This window comes from Spinacia oleracea, chromosome 1 (assembly GCF_020520425.1).
Source record: "Spinacia oleracea cultivar Varoflay chromosome 1, BTI_SOV_V1, whole genome shotgun sequence".
In the NCBI taxonomy this organism is placed as follows: Eukaryota; Viridiplantae; Streptophyta; class Magnoliopsida; order Caryophyllales; family Amaranthaceae; genus Spinacia; species Spinacia oleracea.
The window spans coordinates 121,383,210-121,398,498 of NC_079487.1; the positions used below are offsets into that span (position 1 = coordinate 121,383,210).

Here is a 15,289-nt window from a genome sequence, read left to right on the forward strand (position 1 = left end):
TTAGACTATCGATCAAAATATGGTTTATGCACTCATGTGCACAATGCTCACTGTGCACCCTGTTTTTAAATGAGCATATAGTTCAAATATAAAGAACATATAAATCTTTTGGTGAGAAGTTAGGAGGATAAAAGGAAATGCCACGCTCCGCGTGTCACGAAATATGGGGCGTTCTAATCGAAGGCTCATACTTTTCGGCCTTATTAATACTCAAAGAACATATAGCTAATGAACATATAGTTCAAATCCTTAGAACATACAGTTTAAATATGTTACTAGTACATGTACATTGAAATCATTCTCCATGCTCATTAGATTTTCAATAATTATTCAACATGGTGCACAATGAGCACTATGCACCCGAGTGTATAATCCAAATTGCGCTATTCGATAGAGATACACAGAAAAATCATTTACGTTAATAAACTCATGAGCTCCCTTGTAGAATAGAGATATTAAAGGAGCGATTTTACCTAGCCTAATCTCTAAAGCATTTTTTTTCTTTTGCCAATGTAGTTTCCTCATTTAAATACAATTTTTTTTAAAAACGGATTAGTTGTTAAATGAGAATCTGAACCATGTGCTTGGACCGCATAACACGAATCTAGTGGGACATTCCTTGCTAAAGCCCTAACATGAACGCACTATATGTAGCGGCAGAGCTAGAAATTGTACGTTAGGGGGGCGAGAAAAAAAATGAAGCTAAAATGGGGGGACAAGGAAAAAAATGAAGCTAAGAAATAAATATATAGTTGTGGGTAAAATTCGAATCCTTGACCTAAAGAATCCACACTTAATAAAAACAACAATAACCACCAAGACAAAGAGCATTTAGTGATATATTCATGTACTAATTACTACTTATCTCTCTTTTAATTTATTTTTTAAAAATGGAGAAGGGGGGCGGCCGCCCCCTGCTTGCACCCCCTCCCTCCTATGTGCTTTAGGCACCAATCCACCACAAGCACAGTCCCATTGCCATCTCCAGACTTTAAACACGACCAAGTCATGCCAAGGTCTCAGGTTCGAGCCTTGGGTATGGAAAAATCTCAATTGGAAGGGATGTTGCCCATCGAGGTACCCATGCAAACACGTGGGAGATTATTCCACTCGTCGAAGGCGGTGGAAACTCCTCATAGTAAAATAAAAAATAAAACGGGTACCGTTTACATCTCCATAATATCCTTTTTCCATTAGCTTTAGCAAATATACAACTGAAGTAGCAGCAAATAACTATTTCAGCAGTGTTTTGCTACTGGAACACAAGACTTCTGCATAAAAACACAAATCTTAAGGATGGATATTCATCAGTACATATGCTACAGTCAAGTAGCTAATCAAAATTTCCACACCAAAAAAACAAACACAACTCGCACAAGCACTTCTTTTACTCTTTTTTCCCTCTTCTGTGGGAGGGTGTTGTCAGATAACAGCAGTAGTTGGTTTTTGGAACTAGTCAGAACATTAAAGATACTAGAGGATTGGAATTAACCCACATCAAAATTATATTCTCGGTCCTAATACGCGGGGTATTTAGTTATTTACAGTAAATATGTAAATGTGTCAAAGATTAACAACTGTTGGTATCATGACCATCACTCAGTTTCAGTCTCTATTGGTGTTAAGATGTTGCAGTGAACAAGGGAACATAGGATTCTGAGGAATATTAGCTTCATTACACTTCTGAAACACCTCCTCCCGTCTCAGCATGTGTCCTGCACAAAAATTATGGATTTAAAAGGCAACACAAAAATCAGGGGAAAAAAGTTGCACAGTTTTGTAGTGAACTAGCAAGGGGAAGGTGGGAGTGAGCTATGCATAATTAGTTGTTGGAATAAGCTTGAAGAAGAAGGGCGACGGTTAGTTAGACCAAGGAATGCTATATAAAGGGGAGATTAGTGAGAGAGAAAGCAAGCAGAAATATACAAAGGGCCGTTTGATTATGTTTAGCTTTTGTTTAGAATCCACTGTCCAGCCACTCGAATTTCTAGATTGAATTTGACAATTTAATCGCGTCGAAGTACAATCGGCTATCGTTTCCCCCAAATTTCCTCATTCTCATTTTATTTTGAATTTCCAGTCTATTCCAGTTTTATTGCATCATGTTCCCATCCAACCCAAAGAAAGCTCGTTTGACATCCAAAATTCCATTTCATCCCACTTTGAATTACTTCATATCTTGTCATTCAAATGCCCAAGACCATTAAGGCTCCGTTTGTTTTGACGGAAAATATCTTTTCGGAAAATGATTTTCCCAATTTCCTTTGTTTGATTTGTAAGGGTGGAAAATAACTTTCGCTATGGGAAAAATCAACTTTCCTTTTGAAAAGGAAGCCACATTTTCCACTCTAATCCCTTACATTTCCTTTTCTCCCCTCTCATTTCCACTTCTTTTTCTTCATAATTTTTTCTTGTAAGGAAACAAACAAAGGAAAACTATTTTCCCTTGATGTTTTCCTTTGAAAATTGTTTTCCTTGGAAAGTCATTTTCCTTTGACATGTTTTCCATTGGAACGAACAGAGCCTAAGAGTATTAATTTAATAGTACTGTAGATTGGAACACAAAACAAAATCACATCTTTTATGTGACAGAAGAGTTCATCTATACATTCCTGGGAAAACATCATCTTTTCCATGTTACTGGACTGTAATAGAACAGCAGGCCAATAGTCTGACATAAGGAGAAGAAGACTTACTTGTGCTCAGATGGATTTGGCATAAGTTCATAAACGATATTCACTGCAAAATCCCTCTTCAACTGAAAGCCATTGTATAAAAAGAAGTATTAGTCGAGTAGCCAGGAAGACAAAAGATATAGCCTAAAAATAAGCAATCAATGAATGCTCTTTATTTTAGCAGCAGTAATACCTGAGTTGCTTCACCCTTCAAGCCTATGTAATGTATCTGACTTGTGTCCGCACCAAAGTTGTCAGGGAAGTGCAAAGTCAAATTTCCCACACTCTGAAATTTAGAATACCTGTTCACATAGCCTCATGCAATGTCAGATCTTTAATTGCAAAGCAAGCATGAAAGGTGATGAAGACAATGGATTCACATATAGGCATATAGTAATCACGGAATTCGAAAATAGTTGTACTAGCTACCAATACTTGACAGAACACCAGTTCCTTAAAGTAAAAATCTAGTCATACTGAACAGAAGTTTTGACTTACCCCATTGAGTATAAACAACTTGCTAATTTCCAAGGCATGCAAAAGACATAAGACCTCACTGGTGAGATGGTGGGAAAATACAGTGAAATAAGGAGTTACAAAGAGATCTACTGATGAGATGACAGCATTACATCAAGCTTTTCACATAAGTCGTGAAGTGCTAGCAGAATTTTAATGATAACAGTAACCACCAACAAGGGCTGTTAGAGTGTTGAACATATGCACAAAATATATTGAATATGGTGGAAGAAGTAAAAGTATTCACGAGAACAATACGCAATATGGTTGGTGGGAGAGGGAACTAACCAAAAGGCTTATTGAAAACCAATTAGTTAGCTAAATGATACAGGAAACAAGAAATAAGTTGCATTTCCTTGTACTAGCTCTTTCATTCATGAAAGATAACAGGTAACTGCAAGGTAATTGTGAGCTAAAAGTAAAAAACTAGCCACATTAGTAGCAAAATGAGACAGGAAGCGGAAGACAGATTCCATTTAGATGGCTCTAGCCAACAATTACCTAGAGTCCTAGACTAATGTGGGGGGGGGGGGGACAGCAAGATTTTCACCTGGTTTGATATTCCAATGCTCCTTGCAGGTTCTCAGCTAAGTCCCATTCCTTGAGACAAGACCCTAGTTAGAAAGAGGGGGGGAAAACCTAGAAAATATTAACATAAATCTTGACCTTAACATATAAATACCTGAACAGCTTGCATACTTTGAGCATCAGAGAAATCAATGCCTTCTCGATTGATGAACCTAAAGGGAGTTACCAAGATTATAACATTAACTATAGTGGCAAAGATATCAGTGCGAAAACAAATTAAGCATAAAAAGCTTTGAGATTTTCAAGATGTACAACAAAAATATAGGACTACTTTACTTTCTCTGTGAAACTCCATAGTTGTTTAGGTTGGTTACCAAAACTATTAAAATATTCAAACCCTTTCAATGTTCAATTGTGAGCCCAAAATGTTTTAGCCTTTTAGGTGTAAACCGTGTAGCATTATACAAATTCTATGTGTGCCTTTGAAATTTGTAAATGTCTGAGTCGTCTTCCAAAATGAGTGGCTATCTAGCTAGTCTAGGTAAAAAAGAATTCAAAATTAACTTATTAGTTTGAAATTATGTAAGTTATAAATTATATGGTGAAATAATCAATGTACACGCACTAATGCAACTTTTGCTTAAGCAAGCCAGTAAATACAGTATGTTTAGACAGTTTAAGTTTGAGAATTACTTCCTATTAATACAGCACAAGGAAACAGTGAAAAGAATTACATACAGAAGAGGTGATATGGCAGAGTGGCAGACTGTTCTTAGATGGAAACAGCTAATGTAAGTCTAAATTCCTTCACAGCCAATGTATAAGAACCAACACAAGAACAAGGAACCAAGGTTGGCAAGGTATATGGAGAGCAGGCTGGAAAGAAGGTTTACTCTTCATAGCTAAGAAGCCCAAAGTGCTAAATACGGAGTGTACTGAAAGTAAGATGATACTCCGTATGAAATATGAAAGTTCCTTCTTTCACCTTTTTCTCTTCTAAATTCGAATTATTAATTTTATATTTATTGAAGATTTAGATTTTCAGAGTGGAGAGCTAAACAAAGGAGATAGTATTCAACTATCCAAAACTTAAGGTAAATAGTATAAGAAGAAATTTCCCTGAGGAACTACGAGCCTCCACGGAACTGAAGAAATCTTGGGACATCAGTATATTAACACCCTGGATAACGAATGTCCCCAACAGGTATTTCTCATTTAATTTCACTACGGAGAACTTAAAGGAACCAACACTAGTATGAGAAGAATGTGTCAGGCCGGCCAGCCTATTGGTTGGTATGTCCAAGAGGATCTAGCAGCTTCATAATGGATAATAGATAAGGTTATTGATTTATGCGTCTAACTCTAAGGCTCGCCTGGAATAAGGGTAGAAACTAAGGGGGTACTATGTCAAGGGATAATGATTCCAATGTAATAATTCACGGGGGATCTTTTCCTTTCTCCCAGGTTTGGTTTCATTACTGGAGTAACTGAAAATCCTCCACACCCTTCCACCATTTCCCAGCAAACATTCCAGTGTGACTAAATGGAAAGAGGAAGGAGAGAAAGAATTTGGGGGTAATACATTACTCTGGGGGGTGGGTAGGTAACAAATACCCCCATTTTTAGGGGAAAAGAATACCCCTGTAACTTACTATCTTCAATCCAGGCTGTTAAAATAACCAGAATTTGTACTTCCTCAATTTTTCCACTCCCATTTCTCTTGATCCAGGCGTGCCCTAAAGAGTAAAATACAACAGCAAATAGGCAAAATCTTTTTCCCTCCAAAAGTTGGACATTAAAATGAAAAAAGAAAATATAAAGTGGACAATATTTACTATCCAGAGCAGTCGAACAGAAGTGCACAACGATAAGGTGGAGTGAGGGCAAGATATAAGCAGTCCATCAGAGCTCTCTACTAACTTGCGTGGATAAGCAAGAAAGCTCATCAGATGATGATGTCTCTAACTATAGAAAAACATGTTTCCATGGAAGCTCCTAGAAGGTAATTGATGTAGGAAACAGCAGCAGTAACAAACATCATATGGTATCAAGCACTTACACAGTTACACCATTCGATCATCATTATCATTATCATTACCCCAGTGCCTCAAAGAGGCTCCCGCAAGAAGCGGGGTAAGGGCAGTTACACCATTCCCTTTAATATAAATAGAAACAACCACTTCAGCAATCCATCACAGACAATTGAGTGTAAAATTCCCATCAGGAAATGTTGGAACCCAACAATTTATCCTTTTCCCAATTTTGCAAAACTAACCATGCACCACTAACAAACTCTTGACAACCCCAAACCTATTTACTCCCTCCGTCTCATTTTAGTTTCTCCATTTGACCCACAAAGCTCTCACAAAAAAATAGTCAAATGGAGCAAGTAAAACGAGACGGAGGGAATATTAATTACCCCCACAAGAATAAACCTCAAGAAGGTTAGGGTGTTGATGCTTGGTAGTCAAAATTTTATTGGAAGAGGTTAATTCTAACCAGGAAAATGACATATCATTATGCAGCAATACCATTGTCCTATTAGAGTAGTAAGACAATTAGTAATCAGTTCACCATGGAAGGACAGCCCTGAGTGAATAGTTTCTTATGAAAGTTAAAAGAGGAAGACTTATTGATACATCAATATATAAATTGACACCTTTGATCTACAATAACACAAATCATAAGATAACCGCCAGTCAGCACTTAGACTACAAAGGCAAACCACAACGACCGTATAAGAAAAGCTTACGCTCTCATCTTTGAAGGACTAGTTCCATCAGCACCACCAACAATTGATATGCCCTTAATCTTGACATCAGAAGTGAATCTGACAGTAAAGTTTCCATAAGTTAGCATAAATAGTCTTACAGAAAACCCCGTAAGAAAATATTATGTTACTTACGGGATGAAAACAATCAATTCAGGATCACCGTCATTGCTTTCCAAGAATGCCTGGTGCAATTAAGAAGACTTGCATTAAACTACATGCTTGCTAAGAGCCTAAGACATCTAGTGCACTAATGATAGATAACAAATTAAAGTCAGTGAAACAAGAAGTGCCATGATTAGCAGAAAGATACCATGAATCAATTACGCAGAAAATAAACACCCACATGGCCACACCCCTCCATATGCAAGGATGATATCAACAGGGCTATTACATCACAATACCTAACTACCTAACTATATGCCATCCTTGCCACTTTTATCCCTGATAAGTCAATACAGCATAAAATCTTCAGCATAATTGAATCAACCCCGAATGGCAATCATATTCTCGTTTTTCTCTCTAGTAAATGTTGAATATGTTTCATGGAAGTATGGAACTATAGGAAAGCTGTGTGTGCATGGCCATTGCCTACAAATTGCAAGCCTAAAATCCATACTTGCTGGAAAATTTCAGATTCAGGAATTAACTGCAACCAGCTACGCACTCATTTCACACATTTTAAGTTGCAAGAATTTATATTCTCTCTTTAATCAGATACGCCTCTGTCTCATTTTATTTCTTACTGCTTAACTTTTACTCAAAATTTGAGGATAGATTTGTTAGAGAACACAAATGCAAGGTAAAATTAAGTATAATTGATTCTTCTTCGACTACCCTTTTGTAGGACTATAGTTTTATAAGTTTCATTAATTTATAAGAATCAATAAAATGGGTCAACATTTGGTATAAAATAAATGTTTGAATGTAGAATCTATTAAGGAACTAAACTGAGGTGGCACACTCCCCAGAAGTGTATAGAAAGGCACGCCTAGTATCAAGACGATAGGGGGTCAATCAATTCTATTGGTCCAGGAAAGGCAATTTCAAAGACGAGCACCGAGGCACAGCTGAGGCACACTAAGGCTTTAATAAGTAACACCAGCTTGTCATATCAAACAGGAGAGGGGGAAAGAAGCAACTAAGCAATGCAACTAATAATACTTAAGGTCATTTGTGCTTAGAAGTTAGAACAAGAAATCAGAGAAGTAAATGGATCGAGATTTTAAAAGCAAGCACTATGCCTTAGATAACAAGTCATTTAGAAACAATACTACAATAGGACAAAAACAAATATAAGCATGTCATAGATGGACCAACATTGATACTGAAGTACTGAACAGAGTAGCCAAATAAAGAATTTAACAGCAATGCCCAACATAGATTCATGGTGTCACTGTGTCACAATTCAAAACATTTATTTTTGATGTATTTACCCCTGCAGAGTTTAGACGCTGCTCCCATGATCTGAACACTGACTTTGCACTTCCTTGAATCGCCTCATTCAGAGCAGACACCTGCATAAAACTTGCACTTATGACATATACTTTTATGGACAAGTGAACACTGTAGCAATGTTTAGCTGAGTTTGCATAGCTATTCCAAGTCGAACAACAACCAGAATAAACCAAATTAAGAGTCAATACAAGTCTTTCATTTGTCATGGTCCTCACATAGTGCGCCAAATGCCGAACTGTCAATTGTCAACCAAAAAGTCCACATGTTCACACACAATCAAATAACAAACGTGTTTGATGTTGACTCTGAGAGAAATTTAGAAATAATAAACAGGTACGACTCTTAACAGCTGCAATCCTTTCACAAGTGCATTACACTCTAAACATCAAAAATTTCCCTTGTGTCTACCAAAGAAGGTCCACATGCCAACATGTTTAATCTCAAGAACTAGAAAATGTACTGTTTGATGTATGACTCAATCAACTCAGATGGACTTTGACAAGTGGACTATATTATACTTATCGACAAGGAGATTTTCACCCTCGTGTCTGTAAACAAAAGAAATAAGGGTTCACTTAGCATGTAATCTGACACAAAAGAATCTTCAATCCCATAGACTTTTTGTAGTTTTTTTTTTTTTTTTTTTAAAGGAAAAATCAAAGACGACTTCAGAATCTCCGCTTGCAATCTGCCAATAGCATTAGTAAATACTTCAGGCACTATTCCTATTTTTCCTCTGAGCCAGATAACTCAAAAATACTTCTAAATAAATGGACTGATAATTTCTAGCATCGATTAGTATCAACGGTTTTGCTCGGAAACTGTTATGCGATATAAGTTGTTTTAGGGAAGTAGCAATGATGAACTATTCTAGCCATTATAATAAAGCTATTTGACTACCTAAACATCACAGTATTCTTTCTTAACAAACTCAAAGCATAAAATCAGAACATATTTACGTGAGTTCCAAATCACTCATTTCCTTGCTCGGAACGCTATCATAAGTCACTATTCTTACTAATAGTCCTGGAAAAGCTAAGGTATAAGCTGGTTAGCTTAGTTGTATGCACCTAAGAACAAATTCCATATTAACTACAATACGTTTACCTCAAGTCTCATTGACTCATTGTAAATGCAGTCCTAAGCCTCTTATGGATAAATGTTCAACTATGAAATCGCTCGAACAATACCCCCATTTCTACTACATACAGGCAACAACAATTTCATCTCAATCTTGACCCCTTAATCTGACTAAATGTAGGCTCGGGAAGGATTAAGAAGTATTCTATATTCAATGAACAGCCAAGTAGGTGGGGACATAACCTAACAAGCAAGCAATCATACATGACCCACCTTTGTGGCTTTCCAGACTGGGTCCGGCAATTCGAATTTCGTCCATGATCATCTCTTTCAAAAGTTGATACTAATATGACATTCCTAAATTTTTCAAACTTCCAGACCATATACGTCTCAAGCCAAAAATAGTTAAATACACACCCAGAAAACATATTTACACAACTCCTTAAGAAATCGGCACATGCTAAACCCAGGTGTATGGAGAGTAAATTTTACACAGTGAAAAGCAAAAAAGAAATAAACCTACAGATTTCCTGCAAAAAAGAAATAAACCTACAGTTCACACTTCAGCTCATTCAGCTGCACAGCTGCTACATTAAAGTTTGAGAACCCAGAACACAATTTCCTGCTCGAACTTTAAAACCTCATTGAATTCCCAAATAGTTTAAGTAAACTACGGAGTATCAAACAATCAAATGATCACATTTTTAATCCCAAGTAAAAATGGGTATTTAATCCCAAGTAAGATGAACACATTTTTATGAGACATAAATAAGAAATTTTATACTAATGTGACATTTTAGAACCCAAAAAAAAAAAAAACAAATGGGTATTCCATAAACAACACTTAAATTTTTGAAATTTTAAGAACTTTGAACAAAAAAATCGAACTAGGTATGCTGTAAAAATCACTAAAGCGGCAGAAAAATCAACGGTAGGATTTACAGGGTGAGTTTGAGTATGAAATTGAAAGCAGAAAAAGGGGAATGAATGGGAATTATACCTTAGGGAGGTCGATGTGTTTGTAAAGAGACCAATTAGTTGAGCAATCGTGATCTTCGCAGCTATGATCATGTACGCATGCCATTTCTCTCTCCTAAATTCAATCGGAATTGAGCTCTGAACAACAGAAGAAGGTTGGAGTTGATAATAAGCTGCCAAATACAAGTACGGGGTACTGAACTCGTAATATTCTTCTGCAAGAAAAGAATTGCGATGTAAAACGCACCGTTTTACTCCGTTAAAAGTCGTCCAGATTCGATTCCAGGAATTGTCTCAAAAACATTTTCGATTGGCTATTGCACATTTGTGCACGGTGCACCTATATATACATACGTACACCATAAATGCTAGGGGGTTGAATCCCGTGTAACGATACTCGGACTCAAATTATATTTAAAAATGATACCGCAAAAAATAAATTGCCCAACAAATTTAACATAAAATACCTAACACAATTATATTGAAGTCCCCAATGTCTGAGATTGACATGTCAATTGAGTTAGTTTAACACATTTATATTAAAATGAATATAAAAACAGGTAATCGTATTTAGTGTCTATAAAATGTCTCGCATTGATCGAGCTTAAATTAAATGATTGACCAAAATTTGACTAAGACAGAAAGGAAAATCAACCCAAAAGGATGATAACCTTATGACGCGATTAAGTCCATTTGAATGTGACTTATGACATTTAGAAATTAGAATCCCTTTGAATAAGAATAATACTTCTTAGGAGTATAATTTATATCAATGGCTAATAACAAAGTTCTTTTGGATAATAACTAGTTATTGTCCCGGGCGATGCCCCTGGGTGTTGCATATGTTTTGGATTTTTTTTATTCATTTCAAATTTACTTATAAATTTCTTTATATATGCAATTTGAGAATAATATAAATTTCATTGTATATGCAGTTTAAGAATAAAATCGGTTAACCAACAATTGTTAAATTAATTTTTTGAGTAATTATTTATTTGTATAAAACTTTGTTCTTTGTAATACTTACTTGCAACTTATTAAAAAAAAAAATTACAATTGTATACTAAGTTACAAAATCAAAATATATTTTAGAGGAAAGAAAACACATTTTATTTGCAAAAAGTAATTTTTTTGTCATATTCTTTTCTTTGTAATGTCATGGCTTTATGTTTGATCTAAATAAATTTCTTGAAATGATATATGATTTGATTAGCAAAGGAATATAAATTAGAAAAAAATTGTTATCATAAAATGTTACTCAAATACATAAATTAGGGCATTGAATTTTTATACGACTTTTCTCATTTTTAGTTGATTTAGAGTCACAAGTTGTATTGTTGGGGTGATGGATAAAACTTAGTATTAACATATAAGAGGTCATGGGTTCAAGGATTGGTAGCAAAAAAATTTGTGAGGACACAATAAACAATCATGTGGGGGTATGACGTGGTGCTACAATGTCATGTCACTTGCCAAGTTATCGTGACACATGGAAAGATGTCATGGATTGCCTTGGAGATTTAATAATATTTATATACATTAGATATAGATTCCTTTGAATAGGAACAAGAATAATGCTACGTGTCGGTTTAAATTAGAATACCTTTGAGCAAGACTAATATGACTTTAAAAGTGGAGGAAAAAAAACAAGTATATGGTGAACCTTACATTTTGTCCTCCTCTCCCTTTCTCTCAAACCCTAACAAATTTTGAAGGGATTTTCATTAACCATTCTTATTTATGTGTTTTTCTTTAATTTTGTTTGTTTGTTAGGGTTACAATAACGCTTCCTCCTTTTGCGTAAGACTTTTCTCCCTCAAAAGACAAGGATTTTCTTCTTCGTTTGGAGAATTGTTCTTAGGTTAATTATATGATCGTAGATTTATGTGTATATGGGAAGAATATTTATTTAATTTCGTAAGAACAATTGTTTTGTCGGTGAAGATTTGTATGATGGGCGCAACATATGTCAGTTCTACGTATTTAATCAATTAAATAATATTTAATTCAATTTCAAAACTACAATGGATCGAAAAGATTCCCTCGTTAAAGGTTGTGTCAAACAACAATGTGAAAAAATGTATAAAATAGGTTCGACTTGCAAAGATCGTAGTTTTGCTGAAAATAGGTTTTATTTGATTCAATTTGTTATGTATTTGAAGGATGCAATTTTTTTTAGAAGTCATATGACTTTTCATCAATTAATTTTTTTTAAAAGAATAATACGATTAAATTATGGCAAATTTGCCAAATACAACCTAATAAAGTTCTCTATTTGCCAATTATAACCTCAAATTTCTAATTTTTCCAATTACAACCTTAAACTTGTAAATCTATTTTAAATTACAACCCAAAACCATTTTCCGTCAAAAATCTCTGGAAAATGATGTCATAACGTTATTAAAAAAAAATACGAAGTACATAATATCTATAAAAAAATTTATTTTTTCGATTATTTTATATTTTTTTGTTTTAATTCTTATTTATCGATTTAATTTTTTTATAGAAAATATGTAACTTTTTTAATAACATTATGACATCATCTTCCGGTGATTTTTGTCGGAAAATAATTTGGGGTTGTAATTTAAAATGGATGTATAAGTTTAAGGTTGTAATGGGCAAGAATAGAAATTTAAGGTTATATTTGGCAAATAGAGAACTTTATTAGGTTGTATTTGACAAATTTTCCTTAAAATATACCTTACACCTGAACAAGTTTGGCCCGCAATACCTAGAGTGTCGTGTTTTGTTGCAATTTGATAAGGGTTATGCAAGCACTAGGGATGGAAATGGGTGGGATTTGGATCGGGTGGAGCATCACCCGCATCCATCACCCGCTTTCATCCGCTCCACCCGGTCCATCCGTCACCCGCTTTACTCATCACCCGCATTCCGTCCATCCATCACCCGCGGGTGAACCGGGTGGATCGGGTGATATTCGGGTGAAAACTATTAACCACTACAAATTCACCACCTAAGAATATGCATAATAATTAACCAAAAAAAAAAATTCTTATATACCTACATTTACTACCGAAACATATAATTGTTTCTCGTCATGCATAACTTGTAACCCAAAAAAATTAAACAAACACTAACTTTAATAAATAATGGATTTACTAACACATTTTTATGTTTAAAACAAAAACAAAAATAAAATATATAAAATAAATGGGTGATGGATCGGGTGATAAACGGGTGGTGGGTCGGGTGATGGATGAAAAAACATCACCCGCATCCGACCCGCATCCATCACCCGCTTTTCATCCATTTATTTCGGATTTTCATCCGTTTAATTAGAGCGGGTGACCGGGTTATTGGATCATCTACTGGATATTTCCATCCCTAACAAACACGATGCCAATATCAGCCCACTTAACCTATGTCATATGTCAAACATTACTTCATTTTCATGCGAAGTCTCATTTTTCCAAAAAAACATTTTTCAAGAACGACCAACATTTAGGTGTTGCACGATAATGCCGTACTGTGTACTTGTGCGGTTGTGACTTTCTAATGTCGTGTTTCTTGATGGTCTGACCCAGTGTTATCTTGATTAATCCAATTATGGGTTGGTACTATCCTTCTCATGTGTTTGAAGTATGAACTATTCCTTCCATTTCTAAAAATTATTTCCATTTTTCTTGGGCACACTTGTTAACACACATTACATATCGTTACTATATCTAGTTACATGTTAGTAAAAATCATAAAATTTTGCTATTATTATAGATGTATAGTACTTTTTAGATGATTTAAATAAGATATCACATATTTACGTGACTATATTTATATTTCTAACTAGTTTGTGGCCCGGGCGTTGCTCCGGGTTTTACTTTTAGTGGGATTTACTTATTTTTTTAAAAAAATGTGCGTAGGTGGTGCCATTTTCGAATTTCCGTGCAAGATCAGTGGCCGGTCAACAAACTTCCTTCCCATATCCGAAAATCAAAACAAAGTCGAGTTCTCTTCGGTCTTCATGATTAGTTGATTATTTATACCCTTGTCAATGTTTCCCTCTTCTGCACTCATAATTACACTCCATTACCCAAAGTTTTTTTGTTTTTTAAGCTTAAGTTGAGAAGAGAAGAATTGTACATTTATAAGTTAAGTAATTAATTCCCCTTTGTTTTTGTTTTTCCATTATTTTCTTTAATTCATTATTATTCATTTTAAAAAGGTTATATTTTATTATTTATTGAAGGATGTAACATCATTGTGGCTAGCTAGGATGGTAAGAATTGTAAATTTAATTCAAGAGGTCTAGTGTTCAATCCTTACTACTTAGTATTGATGATGTGGCGTAATGAGGAGAGCTCTACGCGACACATATACGTTATTATAAACGCCTTTTAATATATTAGTATAGATAATAATGAAAAACTAGTTTGTACCCGTGCATTAGCACGGGATATTTATAAAGTTAAAAAGCTAATAAAAAAAAATTAATTTTAATTCCTTCTTTATTCATATTATTATTTAAATTGACTTAAGTTTTTAACACTTACCTTTTTTATTAGTATTTTTTTTTCCTCTTATTGATAATTAACTAGACTTTAGCCTGTGCGATGCACGGTTTCTATTAAATTGTTACGTTAAAATAAAACTCCTACATATATCAACTGCTATATTTTATATATTAGATTAAATTGATTTTTTTTTAATATTTTGGATTGAATTTTATTTTAGATTTATTTTTTAATTATTATAGTGTTTGATGTTGGATGAAATTGTATATAAGAAATAGTAATAATTATTTATTAAAAATATTTACATGGCACCTAATTATTTATATACGTGACATTCGACTTTTTAATTCAAAAATAATTTTAAAGTCTTATTTTTCATTGGCCGATACCATTAGATTTCCTACGTGACGCTATAATATTGGATTAATGTTTGATTTTGGATTGAATTTTATTTTAGATTAGTGTTTGATTTTGGATGAATTTTATTTTAGATTTTTTTTAATTACTAGAGCGTTTGATTTTGGATGGAATTGTATATATCAATAATTAATTAATTAATTTAAATATCTACGTGACACCTAATTAACTATCTATATCTACGTGGCACCTAATTAATTATCTACGTGGCACTCGATTTTTTTAATTCAAAAATAAATTAGAAATCTTATTTTTCATTGGCCGAAACCATTAGTAATCCTAGGTGGCGCTCTAATAGTTCAGCAAATATGCTTCCTTTATATATGTATATTAGATTAGATTTCATAAGAACTTTAATAATATAGATATATTCATAAGAATTGTAGTACAATGTCAAG

General features: G+C 34.3%; 1 protein-coding gene across 1 annotated transcript; it reads right to left on the reverse strand.

Annotated features, from left to right (window-relative positions):
- Window positions 1-1,370: 1,370 nt before the first annotated feature.
- Window positions 1,371-10,208, reverse strand: LOC110789255 (uncharacterized). The gene is made up of 9 exons (XM_021993903.2): window positions 10,028-10,208; window positions 7,926-8,006; window positions 6,625-6,674; window positions 6,472-6,549; window positions 3,874-3,931; window positions 3,742-3,791; window positions 2,869-2,977; window positions 2,697-2,758; window positions 1,371-1,715 (listed from the first exon to the last, which is right to left on the reverse strand). The coding sequence occupies exons 1-9, from the start codon at window positions 10,109-10,111 to the stop codon at window positions 1,676-1,678; spliced, it is 612 nt and encodes a 203-aa protein (XP_021849595.1). The 5' UTR covers window positions 10,112-10,208; the 3' UTR covers window positions 1,371-1,675.
- Between the last annotated feature and the right edge of the window lie 5,081 nt (window positions 10,209-15,289).